Raw genomic sequence first — 18,992 nt, 5'->3', positions numbered from 1 at the left:
CATCTTTCTTTATAAATCTTACTGCCTAGTCTTGGCTGCCTTCTGAGGAAGTTGAGTAAAAACTACATCCACAGGACGCTTCAGAGAGTCTGTTAACATGGAGAGGTAGAATGTAGAGGAAGGGGGCCTTTAGGAAAATTGGCAGCTGCACATCTGGCTTCCAGGATGTGTTTGTGGACGGTGTTAGCCCTTCCAGATTTGGTAGAAATAAGAACCCTGACAGGGCACAGCATTTTGAAGTCTGAAGTAGCTATGTTACATTTAAGACGATAAAGAAATAGAACACATATATGTGTATATAATATAATCTACCATTTATGTTATCTATACCTCTTACCATGTATTTCATTTTATGGGACACACTCTGGAATGCTGTTTGGGGCTATTCTGGGCTACTCGATATTTGCAAATGAACTTCTGGGATGCTATCCCTTGCACTGGAAAGATGCTAGAAGGGGAAGCTATATTGCTAAGCCACCAATCAGGCAGGGACTCTGGGTGGCCAGAGAAGAGTTCCTGGTGGAGGAGACTCTGGAATAGAATTGTGAGGGACAAATCAGAATAAATATTAGGAGCATGTTGGGTGAAAATAAGACAGCCTTGGAGGGAGGATTGCAAGCACCCAGAGCAGGTTGAGAAGTACAAAGAATAAAAAGGTGGTTGCGGAAAAAGGAAGGCAAGAGAGAGGGGATCTAATATCGAGGTGGTAAAAAGTCTGCCTTCCGAGGAGGCAAGAAAGGACAATGGAGCAGGCTCACTTGGAGCTTGGAATGGGGTGAATTCAAACAAGAGACTGCTTTGATTTTGTTCCTTTCCACCTTTCCATTCTTAATGTAAAGAGGTGGGATAGGGATTGTGTGTGTACCTATGCAAGTACTGGGGGAGCAACGGGAAACGAGGAGCAATGTATTTACTTTATACAGAAGCTTTTACTAACAGCAAAATGAGATAAGTGGATCTCTGTAGCTGCTTGAAGTCACAGTATCCTGCCTAAGCAATGCCTTCACACACACACACACACACACACACACACACCACACACACACACACTCACACACTCACACACACACACACACACACTCACACACACACACACACTCACACACACACACACACTCACACACACACACACACACACACACACACACACACACACACTCACACACACACACACACACACACTCACATGCATTCCAGCTGATCCAAAGTAGAGAGGTCTGTGCAACTCTTTAAAGATTATTTTCAACTTTGCTTTTGTAAAGAGAGAGAGAGAGAGAAAGAGAGAGAGAGAGAGAGAGAGCGAGCACAGGATCAACACAGGTGTCAGCGGTGGCCAGAAAGGCATTAGATCCACTCATGCTCAACTTATGTGGTTGTGAGCCACCTGATGTTTGTGGTAAGAACAGAACTCAGGTCCTCTGCTAGAGCAGCATGTGCTCTAAACAGCTGAGCTCTCTCTCCAGCACTACGTTCAAATATCCTTCTTAGTTAAATGTTTCTTAGTGAAGAAACAAGTCAGAAAAGTGATTTAATTTACACAGATTTTATTGACCATTTAGAGTGTCACTCACATAAATCAACTGAAACATCTCAACTAAATATGGCAATCTGGGAAAGCATTTTTAGGATATGGATTGATTGATGCTGCTGTGGGCCTAGCTATTTCTCCCAGACTGATTAGAGAAAAAGAAGCAAACTGTGATTACAGTTGAGCCAATAATGTCATGCAAATGCTATGGACTAGAAAGAGTGTCTCCAATAATAGATGTAAATTAACACCTGTGAACTAATGTGCCTTCTTAGATTACTTTTATGCCATATGCCAGAGGGCCCTCAATAGAAAATCCTAGGTAAAAGACTACTCTCTCGATATTCCTTCCCCTTCTGAGTGGACCCGAGTACACGGAAGTCACTGGTATTTTTATCTTTGCCTCTGTTCCATATTCTACAGAGATTAGCTTGCCTTCAGCCTGACCATCCAGTAGGCGCAAGAGGTCTTTGACTTCCCGTTTTTCCCACACTACTCCACTCTGCCAGAAGGAATTTGAATTTTGAACTTCACTGACATAGCGCTCGATTTCGGCCTTGTGAACAAGTCTGTGAAGCCCCTTCTTCTGCCCCAGGTAGAACAGTGTGCTCGGCTGCTTGGACCTGCACATGTGCTTGTACTGTCTCCTGAAGGATCGATTCAGGGACGAGACATACTTTTCTATGAGTGTGGAGTCTTGATCTAGCTCTTTGTTTTCCGGCCAGAATAAGAGGCAGGCCAAGAAATAGGGATCAGGATATGGATGACCGAGGCCCACGAGTTCCAAGACTTCTCGGAGCTTTGTTTTCAGTGTGTTAAATGGCAGGATGTACTTGGAACTGGGCTTTAGACAACTGAGAATAATGTTGGCCAAAATGAAATTTTGTGTCTCCTTTGTCAGTCCCTTCGTCACTCGCTTGCTTAGGCTGTGCTGTAACAGGAAGGCATAGTCTTTCACTATACTTTCCATGTTGTCAACCCCTTTGTGGTTTGGATTAAGATATTCGAGGAGTCCTGAAAATGTATCTGCTCTGCACGCTACTATGCGTTTTCTACAATTCTCCTCTTGGAGTAAGAGGTTCTCTTTACCCTGTAACAAACTGGTATCCAATCGGCAGAAAAATCCAGAGTACTTTGTGAAAGATCTGCCGACTTTCTTAGTTAGTGAGAGTTCTGTCATTTCTTTTGGGGTGATCCTTGGTTTCAGAAGACCCATATAATCCAAAAAAAAATCAAAGCATTTTTTCAAATTTGACTGTAAATTCTGTAGGTGGGATGCAAATTTGCTGAGAACAGCACAATATTCATCCTTTGGGTCTGAGATGTTCCCCTTTCCAGATAAAAACTGTACCATAGCCTCTATCGATATTTCACTTTCCTTGTGGAAAGGGGGTGTGAGCTGAAGAATCTGGATAGTGTCAAGACCTACTTCTATTTCACCAAAGAACCCAGCTGTGTTGTATGTGTCATACCTTCTTTGGGACTTCCGTGGTGACCAGGCCTCTGTTTCATAGTCTTTACTATCAGTTTGCTGCTGAGAATCTTTGAATGCTTTGGCTGCCTTTTCAGCAATTTCTAGCAAATGTGTTAGATCATCCACACTAATAAGTCTACAGTTCTCATTTTTGCCCAACCACTGTTTGATCTCACTTTTGTAAACTTGACCAAGTGTATCTGAAATGTAGGAATTCTTAGGAGCTTTTTTCTTGGCCAGATTTGCCCACACCAGAGCAGTGCTAAAGTTCTTCTCTTTAATATAGAAATGTCTCGCTAAAGCTTGACAGATGAATGCATTTTGTGGGAATCGATCGCTTCCTGCAGTCAGGATCTTTACAGTTTCCTCATTCTGTAGATCTTCAATTAAGGGGGAAAACCGAGTATCTGTTTCGGCTCCGTGCTCCTTGCGTTGTCTTGTAAGCAAGAGAGTTTGCACATCATGCTTAAATTTGTCTCTTCCTATTCCAGAGTCATAGAATACCTTCTCTTCTAGTATATTCACTGCGATCTGACACTTACCCATTCCATAGCTCATTTCCAGCTCTTTTAAACAATGGATGGCAATTAGAGGGTGAATGATACGTATACCATAATATCTCCCATATTCTAAAACTTCTGTTCTTATTACAAGTGTGGAATATGTTCCCATGTTGTCTTCTACACTTTCAGGTGTCTTGTCTTTGTGTTGTTTACTTGTGTAAGTGAGTCCCAAAAATATTTCACACTGTGATAGTGAAATGGTAGAATCTATAACATAAGAGTTGAGTAATGCCAGGTAGGAAATGAGCTGGGCTCTCCTGCTGTGAATATCCAAGTCTTTTAGCGTATTCTTCACTACATTTTCTATGTAAGTTGTTTCAAAACTGCCTTTCAACATCATGAAGGAATAGAAATTTTCACAGTTCTTATGCTCCTTTTCAATTTCCTGTAGTTTGGCCTCAAAGGCTCTTTGTTCTTTGAGAGAAAGTTGATATTTTAGTGTAATGCTGTCTGCTAAGTTTGCACTTGCATCTGGATTCTGAGACCTCATGCAGTTCAGAATTATTACCAATGTTTTTTCATATCTCAGACCCTTTTCTGCTATGAAGGAATTGATGTCTTTTGTCAGAATTTTGGTGTTTTCTTGTTCTTCAAAATCGTCCACAAGGAGAAGAACGGGGATGTAATCCTGGTGGCTGGTAGCCTTGTAGCTGATCAGCTTGCTTACTTGCTCTTTAATCTCTACAAAATCCATTGCCTTATTTTTCAATACAGCACATCGGAACTTCTTTTTTAAGTCCCAGAGAACATGCATAGCCAATGTAGTGCCGCCACAGCCTGGGTGATGGTACAGGTTGATGACTTTGGCAAATACTGGTTCCGGAGAGTCTGCACACTGTTGTATTAAAGTAGTGAGTTCTTCATAACCATCCCTTTTCACAAAAGCTGAAGAATAGTTCTCAGAAGAAAAGTAGAAGTTCCACCAGGATGCTCTGCCTCCTCGATAGAAGTGTTCCTCCCTCAATTTCTTAAATTTTAGGAATTCTGATTCATTTTTCTCTATATCTGTGTCTCTACACTCATTTTCACAGAGGATTTCCAGTGCAGTCAGGGTATCTTCCTCTATTTTCTCCAGGATCACAGAGGAGGATCCACAGGAGGGCAAGAATCTTCTTGAAGACTGAATCACTGATTTCAGTTTAAGGATGGTATTGTTGACCAGTTGTATATTTAAAGTGGAAATGCTATGTTCTGCTAACTCCTCTTTAATTTTCAGCCTTGCTTGTAGTAGATCACTCCACCGTTGGTAGATATGTGTGTCGACACAGATACACAGCATGTTGTCCATTCCATTGAAAACTTGATAGAAAGTACAGAAAGTCTCAAGGAGTGGATCTTGTAGGTTTTCTACTGGAGAAAGTAAGAGAAACACCACCAAAACCTTCCCTCTTGCCATGATATTTTTGTCTGTGAGAAATGAGATCAGTCCTCTAACCCCAGAGGCTCTGTCTCTCAGCCATAAATGTGGCTCTAGAGGTTGACATGAGTCATCCTGCACATCTAATCTGCCATTGCAGAAGATCCAGCTGGGCTGCTCATAAAGTTTCAGAGTTGAAATTTTCTCTTCCATGGTAGTATTTTCTTCATAGTGTCTGGGTAGATGAAGGTTTGCTATTCGGCTTTCTCTGTAAGCTTTGACCACTCCCTTGATCTGAGAGTAAGGATCAAAATCCAGCACAGCAAACAATTTAATTTCCTTTAGGAAATCTAAGTGCTCTATTTGATTTGGTGCACAGTTATTTGTTACAAGAATGTACCAGTCATAGTAAGAGTTATCCAGTGAGCCTTGGTGTCTGGTCAAAAGTTTAGCTAGCTTTAGTCCCTCACTCTCTTTCTTAGTCACCATCCTCTGTTCTTCAGCCTCTTTTCTAGATGCTATCCTTGTCTTTAAGTTCTCTAGAAATTTTCTGAACTCTCTATCCCGTTGGTTGGCTTTGGCCAGGATGTTTTTAGAGCTAGCACCTTCTCTCACAAACAAACAATTTTCTTTGCATGTTTCATCTGTGTAACTTTGCATCATAATGTAGAAATACTTTTCTTTACATATAGAATGTTTGGGAATAACATCTACTTCAATGACAAATCTATCAGATGGTGTATTGTTCTGCAGTAGGACTTCCACAAACCGTGGCTCCCGAATACATTCCCTGGCTTCTTTGATGTCACTGTCTTCAAAATACTTTTTGATCATTTTATTGAAGTGGTCAACAAAGACATCTTTACTGGGTATTTTCACACCGACAATTTCTCCATGTGGTTTGTCCTTAACTCCAAAATGTATAGTGCCATTGGTGCGTGTATTCATACAAGCTGATGCAAATCGGAAGACCTCATTGCTAAATTTCATCTTAATTTGATCTTCTGTTTTTGTATTTGTGAGATCTTTAAATTCATGTACTGGGTCTATAAGATTGAGTGGTCCTGTTTCAGCAACTTGTAGAATATAACGTTCTATGTAGCGTCTGTCATCATGGAAAGAATCAAAAGGATATGGCATGCAGGACATCTGTTCTGGTTTGGCTGTATTACCTTCCATATCTTTAGTGAACACATCACTTAAGGCCTTTTCTTTCAGGAGACTTGGTTCTTGTTCTGTATTCAGTCCCATCTCTCTGAGATCATGACCACTGTTGGATGAAATTGATTTTTCTACCTCATTGTTGGTCTTTTTTGGGTGTTCTTTTATTGAGAGCTTTTTATTATGTAATTGTCTGGAATCTTCATTGTCACTTTCAGTGGCATTACTCAATTTGTTATATATACGTTTTATCAGAAGTGCTGGACCCCGAGGCAACCCCATTTCTCTAAGATCCTTTTCAGTTAATTCCTGAAGAACCATCCCTGTCACTTCTTCATTGAAAAGGATTTCAGCATATTTCTCATCAATTTTAAGGTCTTCAGTAATCCATTTTTTTACATGTTCTTTGGTCCAGTCTTTGATCAGTTTAGGTGCAGTTACTTGTTCATTCATGTCAAAACTTTGAATTTGTTCCTTGGATAAAGTAAAACAATAATATTTTAGTATTATATTTTATCAGTGAAATCCCACAGCCAATTTCAACAGTCTACAATTTACATGTAGTCATATGATTACTTTTGAAATTTACAATCTCTTACATAGTTAAAGAAAAAAAGAGAAAGGCAAAGGACAGTTGTTAGAAACTGCACATCAGACCTAGGATTGATATCCAGAATACATGAATAACTTTAAAAATACCAAAACAAATAATCCATCCAGTAAATGGGCCAATGAACTGAAAAGACAATTTTCAAAAGAAGAGATACAAGTGGCAAAAAAAAATAAAAGTAAAATTGTCAACATCTTCAGGCACCAGGGGAATACAAATTGAAACTACTTTGAGCTTCCAGCTCATCATATTGACAATGACAATCACTGAGGAAACAAATGACAACAGAAACTGGCCAGGATGTAGGGAAAGAGGAAACCTTTTCTGTTGCTGGGGCGGGGGGTGGGTGATGAAAACTAGTATAGCCAATGTGGAAATCAGTTTGTGAAGAAACTAAAGACAAAGTTGCCATTACGACCCAGTTCTAGTCCCCTAGGTGATCAGAGGACTCTAAGTCTCATCATACTTCTTGTTTATTGTTGTACTACAACAGTAGCTAAGAAATGGAGCCAACCTAAAAGTACATCCATAGGGGGACAGATAAAAAATGTTGGGCTCATATACAGATGAATTCTATTTAGTGGTAAAGAAAAAAATTATTGCATTTACAGGAAAATGAATGCAACTGTGAGTGAAGTAACGTAGGCTCAGAAAGACAAATGCCACATTTTCTCTCAAATGAGGAACTTATATTTTAATTTTCATAAGGTGTGCCTGTGTGCATGAGAGTGTTTGTATGTGGGTGTGTTTTTCTGTGTATGTCTGTGAGTGTACCTTTGTCTGAATCTAGAAAGGGAAACATAAGAAGGAAAGGAGATCTTGACAGAGAAAAGAGGAGGACAAAATAGGGATGCTATAGGATTCATGGGACATGAAATCTAGAGAGGGCTAGTAGGGGGTTGAAAAAAACCAGCAGTAGTGGGACAAGATGGTCAGGGAGACTCTTGGCGTGGGGTAAACAAAAGAAAGTGTATGAAAATGCTTTGTATGCTGACTTAACAAAACTAATCTTAAAAATATTTAAGGAATGTCTGTTTCAATTATTAATGTATGAGCTAGTAGTTATAAAGTCTAACAAAATATAAATTTAGCCTATCTGTTTTTGGCATTTCTTGCAAAAACTCTCCTGGAGTCTCTTCTCAAAGCCTCACAAAGGAACCAGAGGATGAGAACTGAGGCTTAAGAGTGCAGGTTGACCAGGTGGTGGTGGCACACACCTTTAATCCCAGGCATATCTCTGTGAGTTCGAGACCAGCCTGGTCTACAAGAGCTAGTTCCAGGACCGCCTCCAAAGCCACAGAGAAACCCTGTCTCAAAAAACCAAAAAAAAGGGGGGGGAGGCAGGGCTGGGATGGGACATAGAAGAGTCTGAATAGGATGGGAGGTAATGTGTGGAGGATCTTGGAGCAATTGTGGGAGGGAAAACAATAATAGGAATATAGTGTATGAAGGAAAATTTCAATACAAGAAAAATTGAGAAAAGAGAGATAAAGTGGGTCATATTATATTAATAAAGGGAACAAAACTTTGAGAGGATACAATACTGTAAGCATTTATGCACTGAATCTTCAGACTTATAATCACATGAGATAAACATTAAAATGTATAAAAGTCTCTTAAATCCAGACACAGTAATTATTGGTATGGTAGTTTGAATGTAATTGTCCCCATAATCTCATAGCGAGTGGCATCATTAGGTTTGTGACTTTGTTGGAGTAGGTGTACCCTTCTTGGAGGAAGTATGTTACTGTGGGGGCAGGCTTTGAAGTTTCCTATGCTCACAGTATCACTCAGTATCTCAGTCAACTTCTTGTTGCCTGCAAGATGTAGGACTCTCAGCTACTCCTCCAGCACCATGTCTGCCTGCATGGCACCATGCTCCCCACCACGATAATAATGGACTGAATCTCTGAAACCATAAGCTGCAACCTCAATTAAATATTTTTCATTGTAAGAGTTGCAATGGTTATATTATCTCTTCGAAGCAATAGAAAACGTTATGAAGACACAAGTTGGTACCAGCAATTGGGTATTGCTGTGATAGGTCTGACCATGTTTTTTTTTTTTTTTTTTTTTTTCAGAGGAATTTGGTCTTTGGTACTTTGGGTTATGAAAGCAGTGGAATGCTTTAAGCGCTGCTTAATGGGTCATATTTGTAGGAGCCTGGAAGACAGAGATGATAAAAGTTATTTGAACTGTTGGGGGCTCACTCAAGAGGTTTCAGAGAAGAATTTTAGTGTTGTCTGGAGATCATTCTTGTGATAGTTTGGTGAAGAAACTAGCTGCCTTTTACCCTTGTCCAAATAGTCTTCCTGAGGCTAAAGTGAAAAGTTTTAGATTAATTCCATTGACAGAGGAAATTTCAAAACAACCTAGCATGACTCTGTCCAATGGTTACTAGTGTTCATATTTATAAAGATTTATAATGAAAAGTCACAATATGAGCAGAGTAAATCACACAATGTAAATTTAGAGGAGAAAAAGAGCACCAGAAAGTGGAATGGAGGTAAGTCCTAGGTTAAAGGAGATAAACAGATTAAATAATGGAATATAGGGAGTGGTGACCTCAGGGAAAGATCCCACCCAGCTATATTTCCAATTTATGAAAAGGAACTAAAGAAAAGTTTAGAGCTGTGTGCAGTGAGACACACCTTTAATTCCAGCACCTGGAAGTCAGAGGCTGGCAGATCTACGAGTTTGAAGCCAGTCTGGACTACAGAGAAACTTTTAGGACAATCAAGCTTAGGCAATGAAGGACAGGAAGTTGGTGAAGATGGAACTGAATGAGGGGCCATGTTCCAGCCTCAGTGCAGCAGAACTTGGCTGCTTCAGTCACGTGTTTCTGGCTTTAGAGTCCAAGATAGAAGGAACAGGTTATGGAATTTGCCTCTGTGCCTAAGTGAGCCACTGAGGCCTGGCATATGTCAGGGTGTCCCTGAATGGAGGCCTAGTAGGGAAGCCATTGTGTGAAGCTGTGCAGTTGAGGCCTTGACTGCTTTGGAGAACCCAAGATATCAGGGATGCCACAGCCAGGGGATCCCTGTGAAGGAGAGCTGCTGACAGGGTATAGAAGGAACCCAAAGAAAGAAATGTGTCTCAGTCAACAAAGCCTAATTGGAGTTGGAGATCTGAAGAGTTTTAAGATATCAGACCTGAAGATGCAGCATTTGGAGTTTGTCCACAGGTTTTTTGTTTGTTTGTTTGTTTTCTGGTCTTGCTGTGGTCCAGTATATCCTACTTATGCTCCCTTCCCTATGATTTGGAATGGTAATGCATATCCATTACATGTTGGAAGTTTGATTTTGATTTGTACAGGTGATTGCAGTTTTGATTTAATTTTTATTGGTGATTACAGCTAAGAGACTACAGGAATCTCAGAAGAGATTTCAATCTTTAAAAAATTATTGAGATTGTGATAGACTACGGGGACTTTTTCAGTTGAACTAAATGAATTTTTCACTATGATACTGATACAAGCTTATGGGGACAGGAAGTGGAATGTGGTAGTTTGAATGTAATTGGTCCCCATAATCTGTTAGAGAGTGGCAATATTAAGGAGGTGTGTATTTGTTGGAGTGGGGATGGCCTTGTTGGAGGAAATGTATCACTGTGGGAGTGGGCTTTGAGGTTTGCTATGCTCAGGATACCAACCAATGTCTCTGTCAACTTCCTGTTGCCTGAAATATGGAGGGCTAAGAGCTACTCCTCTAGCACCACGTTTGCATTCAAGCCACCATGCTCCCCGCCATGATGAAAATGAACTGAAACTCTGAAACTGTAGGCACCACCTCAATTAAAAGTTTTCCTTTATAAGAATTGCTGTGGTCATTGTGTCTCTTTGCAGCAATAGAAACCCTAAGACAGTTGGTAACCGTTGGTTAATTTTTTGTCAACTTGACACAAGTTAGGGTCATGCTAGAAGAGACCTCAACTGAAGAACTGTTTCCATCAGATTAGCTTATAGGCAAGTCTGTAGGGTGTTTTCGTGATTAGTGTTTGATGTGGGAAGGTCCAGCCCACTGTGCGTGGTAACACCCTTGGCCAGGTGGTCCCAAGTTGTACAAAATAGCAGGCTGAGTAAGCCACGGGGAGTAAGCCAGAAAGCAATGCTCTTCCATGCCCTTTGCATCATTTCATGACTCCAGGTTCCTGTCTTGCTTAAGTTCCTGCCTTGGTGTCCCTCAGTGAAGGTCTGTAACTTGGATTCCTGGCTTCCCTCAGGGAGGGGTTATATGATTGGGATGTGTAAGACAAAGAAGCCATTCTTCCCCAATTTATTCTTGTCATGGTCTTCTTTAGGAGAACAAAAAGCAAAACCAAATGTGACCCATCAGCCCACTTGTACATTTAGATATCTCTTCTAAAATGATATGTAGCAAAGAAACTTCAGAGCTAAATTACTCTTTAGATCAGCTGTGTTCAACAGGTGTCTACAGAAAGTTCTACCCACAGACAAACAGACAAAACACATTCTTCTCAGCAGTATACAAAACCTGCTCTACAACCATTTAACACCCTGAGCAACAAACCATCGTTAATCTTTTCTTGCCATGCTTCCATTCCTCTTTACGGGCTGGGACCATTGACTCTGTGCTTTTTTTTTTTTTTTTTTTTTTATGTTGAAGAATATAACTCCCAGCTGCCAATTGATAACACTCACACCTAATTGACTGCCTTGAGACTTAGATCCTTTGAAATATTTGGAAGTATAAAGTTGTGAGGACTTTTGAGATTTGCCTACATTTGTATTATGAGGTGGCTATGAGCATATGAGGGCCGGGGATGGGTTGTTATGAGGATGGGATGTTATGAGGATGGGATGTTATGATTTGACTCTGAAATGTCTCCTACAGTTTCATGTGTTTGCACATGAGCAAGAGCCTGTGGCACTGTTTTGGGAGGTTGTGGACTATTCTAGCCATGGGACCTAGCTGGCAGGTATATGGCCACAGCTGGGGAGCAAGAGGTTATAGCCAGCCTCTCCAAGATCCTTTCATCCTGGTCTACTGATATGTGAAATTCTCATCATCATGCTTTCTCTACTATGAAACTGAACTAAGGTTAAATCCCCTCTAATCTCTTCCCCCCTCAGGCTGCTTTTTGTCAGGTTGGTTGCAGTGGTGCTAAAACTAACCATGCAAACTGTAAATCTATGGTAGCATTCTACCAAATGGGGAACAAAAATACAAGACAAGGCTGTCTACTCTCCTCACTCTTATTTTTTAAGATAATTTTTAATTGATTCTTTGGGAATTTCACATCATGCCCTCATTGCCTCTCATCTCCCAGCCCTTCCATGCTTGCCCTTCAACCTTGTAGCATTCCCCCAAAGGATGACTTAAAAAGAAATAATAAAACTAAAGCTATAAAGTACAAATGAGAATATTAATTAAACAAACAATGGCAAAACAAAAACAAAACAGAAAACCCCCAAACCATCCAAATTAAAAGAAAAAACAAAAAAACTAAACATCAACAACTAAAACCCCGTTGCTCCTCCTTCTTTCGTGCCTCTCCATGGCCTGTTCATTTCTCACAGTGACCCTGGGTACTGCTGTGAATCATGTAGTCTACCCTTTGTCCAGAAGGCTTTGCTTGCAAATGTTCCCTGTGCAAGTGTTGTTAGTCTCCTTACAGGCTTCCAGCTTTTCATCCTGAGTGAGGTCACCCAGATCCAGAAAGACAAATATGGTATGTACTCACTCATAAGTGAATATTAGACATAAAGCAAAGGACAACCAGCCTACTGGCCACAACCACAGAGAACCTAGATAACAAAGAGGACCCTAAGAAAGACATATATGGATCTGCCTAGGAAGGGGAAAAAACTAGACCACCTTGTTAAATTGGGAATGTGGGGGGTAGAGAGTAGGATGGAAGGGGAGAGGGGGCAAAGGAAAGGGGTGGGGAAAATGTATAGCTCAATATAAAAATAAAAGTCTTCTGGTTTCTTGTACACCATAAGTACTAGGCCTTCACTGAAACTCCTTCCAGATATCCTGCTGTTGCCCTGAGTTATTGAGTTTCTTTGGTTATGGTTCTACAGGACTAGTCGCTTCACAAGCTCTAGCAGGCCACAGACGATGCTGATGTTGGGGGATGCCTACTCAAAGGCCTGGATGTGTGCCCGGGTGGTAGCCAAACTGGTCAGTCTGGGCCCCTGGGACCATTCCTCTCATTCGAGGGCTGAGAGCCAGCTCTCCCACACCCATGGTGAGGAGTGGGATCAGCTCTCTGCTGATGGGGAGGCTCTCCCTGGGACAGTGAGGGGTGGGGCCATCTCAGCATGGCCATTGTACCTCAACACATGGTTTGGCACATGGTTTGCCTGGGCCCCTATGGTAACATGGGTGATGCACATCAACACTGAAAGCAGCTGCAACAGGACCACTGACAGACAGACATGGCCATCAGCAACTGATTGGCCTGCATGCTCCCCAGGTGGCAGTGCAGGCATCTCAGATCAGCATAGGCCCAGCCACAGTTTGGTCTCTGGACTCCAATATGGCCCCAGGTGGCAGCCCAGATCCTGGGCTGTCACTTGGCCATCAACGTTAACAGAAGCCACAGACATCAACACAGATCCTGGCTGCAGTCAGTCCACAGACCCAGGCATGGCCTTTGGCAGCAGCCCAGGCTCAGTTGACACCATGGCTCCAGGTGGCAGCACAGGCCACATAGATTGACATAGTCCTGGCCACAGCATCTCCCTTGGACATCAACATGGCCACAGGTGGTACCCCAGATACCAGGCATTCATGTGTCCTTTGGTGGCAACACAGGGGTAATATGGGTCATGGATATCTACACATATCCTAGCTGTGGTAGGACTATGGACCCCAACATGGTCCTTGGCATCTGCCCAGGAATGGATGTCCTATGGCCCTGGGTGGCATCACAGGCTACTCAGATTGCCATCATCGGGTGACTAGAACTGGAGATGGTCAAGTTAAGCAAAGTTAAGTCAGAAATACCATGGAGGAAAGGCACAGTGGAGAAAAGCTGCCCACCTCTTGTCAGCCAGGAAGTAGACAGGGAGAGGGAAGCAGGCAGGGAGAGTCTGGTAGATTCAACAAACTCTTCAAAGTATGCCTCTAATAACAGTCTTCCTGTATCTAGGGCACTTCCTTTAGTTTCTACCACCTTCCAATAAAGCTACCAAACCACAAATCTATCAATGGATTAATCCATGAGAAAGGTCAGAATCTGCTGAGACCAAGCACATGGGCCTTCAGGGGATATTTTATATCCAAACCACAACACACATCAACCATCATAAATACTAAGAGAATTTTGCTGAGGGAAAAAGCCAACCCCTAATGTCACAGTCTTTACACTTCCACTTACATGTATTCTTGAAATGGCAAGGCCATAATAATGGACAGTAGATTAGGAGAGATGGAATTAAGGAGAGATGGAGTATGAGGAGTGAGCACAGCTAGAAAGACCCACAAGAGGGATGTCTGTGTGGCAGTGCTTGTGTTTTGAATAAACAAAGGTCAGTGTGATGTTGTACTGCAGTGTTGAAAGACTTTACCAGTAGGAACCTTGATAAAAGGTATATGGACTATATGAAAATTGACTATATGAAAATTTCTTACAACTACATGCAGATGCTGGAGATTGCAAATGAAGTTGAATTTAAAAAACAATGCAAAACTAGAAAGGCATCCATTAGAGGGAAAACATTTAAATTAAACAGTAATGAAAATATTGAGTATAGAAACTTGAAAGAAACAGTATCAACGTTGTCTGTGGGGCTATAAGCTTTTACAAAAGTAAAAGAATGACTGATAACTTAGTGAGTTTAAAGTGAAACACAGTAAACATAAACAGGGAAGAAAGAGTAAGAAAATATAACTTAAAAGAAGAAATTTAAAGAGAGAAGTAGAAAACACAGTCACAATGGAGGTACACAGCAAAGCCCAAAAGTGGTACTCAATAATAAAAGGTGATAAAATTGACAGACATGTGGAAGACTCCTCCAAGAATAAAAGAACAATGGAAGAACTCACCAGATGCTACATCAAAAAATTAAGTGAATCAGAGGATACTACAACCAACGGAAGGTAGATAAACTTTAAAAAGTGACATGAAATAGATAACTTACCAAAACTGACTAGAGAATCAGGGAAAGGAGTCCCACTGCCCAGTGTTAGGTCGTAGGTCACAGACGTCACTGAGGTTCCCACTGTAGTCACAAGAAACAAGATTAAAGAGTTTAGAAAATGTAACCGCCATTTCTAATAGGTCTTAATAATAAAAGCCCAGAGTCAGATATTAGGGAGTGAAAGCAGAAAATCAGAGAAGCAGAACAGACAGTAACTAGAGTTCTTACATCTACAAAATCCTCAGACTGAAGGAGAGCAAGCTCCTCCTGTCTCCTCCTGCCTATATTCCTCTCTCTGCCTACTCACCTCCCTTCCTGTCTGTCTGTACAGACCTACAGACCTCTATGGTTAACTAGTAGCCAGCTCTGCCCTCTGATCTTCAGGAAAGCTTTATTTGTTATACAAGATATCACCACAGGAAAGCTTAGATTTTTGAAGTTATGCAGCTGAAGACAGCTGACATGACAGCAACATGCCAAAATCATGGATATAGAGAGGTGAACTAGAGAAATTTGCTGATTCTGGCTTGGAGCTGAGGACAAGATAGGACTAGTTGGAGGATGGCAAACCAGTGGGAATTTTGACAGCCACTTGGGTGGATGCAATAGATCAGAATCTACAGCAGTTCCAAAATCTTCACCCATTGCAGACATTCAGAATTAAACTGCATGGATGTAATGACACACGCCAACAAGAATGGCTGACATTAAAAACCCATCGGCCCAATTGTTGGTGAAAGCAGAGAATGAATGGAGCTTTCGGAAAGTGCTGGTAGGAATGCAAATTGTTTCAGCTAATCTAAAAAATGATTTGAATGCTTTTATCAAATTAAGTATATAGTTACATTATAAGTCAACGATTTTAAGGGTGGGGGAGACTGGAGTGCTGATTCAGCAACAACAGAGATAACTCTTACACATACAAGAGGGAGGCAACTAAAGCACCAACACCGAGTTAATCTTTGGCAGTAGTTTCTGCAGAAGGGCGTGCTTTCTGGAAATGGGAACAAGTACTCTGAATGTGGGAAGTTGAGTAAATGAATGTATAGAGAAACACCAGAACTGTATCATGGAGAGAAATCATGTCATACAAATCACACTGCATTTAAAAAGCCACCAATGCCTCTACAGCACATGATAAAGTAGACAGATGACTAAAACAAAATGAAGGCTGCATAGAAATGGTGTGTACTCTAAAATTGAGGGTGATGACTAGTTCAAGTGTAGGTATTCAAGTTTCAAATTTTATTAAATGCTTAGTATTTCTACATCAGCTTTCAGGACTAGCTTTGACCTCCTTATTCCACCCACAGTATTCATTCTGAGTATTGTTTTCCTTAGCTTCTCTAAAACTTTATCTCAACATTATCCACCCTGTGGATATAGCACATTGGAAGACCTGGGGTTAGAGCTCCAGCACATGAAACAAACACCAACTGAAGAAAGCTATCTACCTTCACCATTAATAAGGCTCAACAGACAAAAATACAAACACCTGCTAGGTACCAGTTTTCAATCTGAAACACTACATTTAATTCATATTTGTGTGGTTTTTTAGACAAATTTGTTTATAGCCAGCCTTCTTAGCTATCTCATGTCGTTTGTCTCTCTCTCTCTCTCTTCTCTCTCTCTCTCTCTCTCTCTCTCTCTCTCTCTCTCTCTCTCTCTCTCTCTCTCCCCTATGTGTTATTTATTTTGTAATTGCATGGCATGTTTTTCAAACATGAACTTTGTGTCTGACAACCTGTCTCAATGTCCAAAAGTTGGATTGTCCTACACCATGTAAGGGACAGCAACAGCAAACTTGCTCATACACACCTCCAATAATATCTCAACGTTGGTGCACACCATCCATCAAGAACTGCTCAACAGCACAATTCCTAATGTTATACTCCAAATGACTATGCTTTCCCTATCAGAAGCCTGCTCAGTGCCATCACCTTCCATGTTAGGGGGCCTTGTAATAACTTATCACTTGATTGGCCTTCTTTTAAGGCAACGTTCTTTCTACATTTTCTTTCCTGACAGAAGTGCACAATTCATTATGTATCCTGTTTCAAACCTAAACTGCATAAGTACAAATGAATACAGTAAACAAATAGTGTACCAGGTAGGTACACTATTTTCTATAACTTCCTAACATTTCAGTGTATTTAGTGTTGGCTCGACCAGAAAGGGAAGATTCCAAAGGACCCCAGGCATTGGATATACTATCCTCTCTGTGCACACTGGCCCACCTTGGCCTGGTCCAACTTCCTGGCACTTGTACTATCATAGTTTTCTAATACTGCTCGATTGACAAATTATAAAGATCTTAAGAGCATCAGTTTCCACATCTTTTGCCTCCATTGTCATGGGTGACAATCTTCTGGACTCAATAGAAATGACCCAGACATGATACAAGAGCTGTGTACATGATACAAAGGGCTGCCATCTCCAGTTTGTCAGTGTTTCCTCCTGTACAAGTGATCTGACTTGGGGCCAAGGAGAGAGAGGCAGGAAATGACAGTGCCTTTACTGATTTTGCAACTGTGTAACATCAGCTCTCACCGACCACTAGTTCCTCCCGTATATAAATAAACAAAGCCTCATACACTCACGAATAACTGTCCAGCTCTGAGCCTCAGCTATTACCTGCTTTTGCTCCCCTGTCCAGCTGCCCTCCTCTGCTGCCTACTCACTGCAGAGACACAGAGCTCTTCCTTTAATCAATCCTTTAAAACCCCAGAAGAGGCCACTTGGGAGAATGTACTGTAGGAGATGAAACTTCTTTCTGTACTCCACTGTATGAATGGTTTCTTTAGACTGTCCTGTGAATCTAAAAGGATTGCAGAAACCCTAAAAGCTGCTGCAGGATCACACAACATATATAAAATCCCTTAAGACAAAAGAACAAGAGGAAGGCCACTTAGGAAGTTAAAAAAAAAAAAAGTTGTGTGTCTGTCCCCCAGGGTTGCTTCTGAGCTCACTGGGTGTAATGAAGGAACAGAATTTATATGACAGAACACACAGACACTCTTGTGAATTGTAGGGTTGACTGTGTGTTTGTCAGCTTTTCAAAGGAGGTCTTCATTCAGCAACACATTCCCCTTGAATGACATCATCAGTTACTTGGGGAATCAGACCTAAGCCTCTGATTCTCAGCAGAAACATAATCAGCCATCATTCCAAACTCAGTAGGGGAAGCTCTAGCAGGCAGTCTCTTTCTGCCTCTCCCAGAGGGATCTGAGTTGACATTAATACTCCAGAGGCTGTCAAGGACTCTATTTTCTAACCTGCCTGTTCCTCAGAGTGATGGGGGGGGAGGGGGCTGTGCCTTTGAATGATGCAAGCATTAAAATGTTTAATTTTTTCTTTCTGAAGATGCTGCTTTCCTTTGGGGGATATTCATAGAGGTGTCCCTACTTGTCAACTACATCTTGAATAGAATGCTATGACTAATATAGAGCAGACTCCTTTCACAGCACCACATAGTCCAGAAGATCTGGGCTCAGGATATTATTACTTTTGTGCTGAAGTATATTAATATTTTCTAGCCACAAAGTACATTTCTGCCTGTTCAACATACAGTTGCTGTAGACACTAGCAATAACAACAATAATAGGAGAGATTTTTGTACTCACCCAAACTTTTGAATATCTTCTGTTTGAAAAAAAAGAGGAAAAACTGTGTGTTTTGATGAAAAAAAAATGTCTGGTGTCTGTATTTTCTTTGTCTTGAGATGTCGGAGAAAAGCAACTTCACTTAGTCTTGATGAAAGTTCAAATAGCCACTCTTCAACCTTTATAGCAGCTCAAACTGGTTGAGAAACACCAGGGTGTGTCTGATGCTGGCAGGTTTTAAGGAAGTGGGGGGGAAAAAAAAGCTGACAGCTTTGCAGTTTCGATTCTCAGACATGAGGCTTTTTCCGTCCCCATTTTTTTTTGTTTTTTTTTTTTTTGTTTTTTTTTTAAATTTGGTTTCTCTGTGGTAGCAACTATGCCACCTTCTGGTTTATTTGGGTAAAGCCCAGAGACTTAAGGAGATTTTTGAGGACTGGCAGAAAACCCTGATATGGCAAACTATGGGTGATTCTGTCCAACTGATTCCCTGGGAACATCAGCTTTCTTTCTTTATTATACTTATAATTTTTATCATATGTTCTGTTGCTATGACGGAAAACAACACACTAGGTGACTCATAAACTAAG

The 18,992-nt window shown here is 41.1% G+C and overlaps 1 protein-coding gene across 1 annotated transcript; it reads right to left on the bottom strand.

The window, feature by feature from the left end:
• Nucleotides 1-1,524: 1,524 nt before the first annotated feature.
• Nucleotides 1,525-18,731, bottom strand: Samd9l (sterile alpha motif domain containing 9 like). The gene is made up of 3 exons (XM_027389843.2): nt 18,427-18,731; nt 14,804-14,884; nt 1,525-6,557 (listed from the first exon to the last, which is right to left on the bottom strand). The coding sequence occupies exon 3, from the start codon at nt 6,534-6,536 to the stop codon at nt 1,800-1,802; it is 4,737 nt and encodes a 1,578-aa protein (XP_027245644.1). The 5' UTR covers nt 6,537-6,557; nt 14,804-14,884; nt 18,427-18,731; the 3' UTR covers nt 1,525-1,799.
• Nucleotides 18,732-18,992: the final 261 nt, after the last annotated feature.

This window comes from Cricetulus griseus, assembly GCF_003668045.3.
Source record: "Cricetulus griseus strain 17A/GY chromosome 1 unlocalized genomic scaffold, alternate assembly CriGri-PICRH-1.0 chr1_0, whole genome shotgun sequence".
Lineage (NCBI taxonomy): Eukaryota > Metazoa > Chordata > Mammalia > Rodentia > Cricetidae > Cricetulus > Cricetulus griseus.
This window is presented reverse-complemented; position numbering and strand designations above follow the sequence as displayed.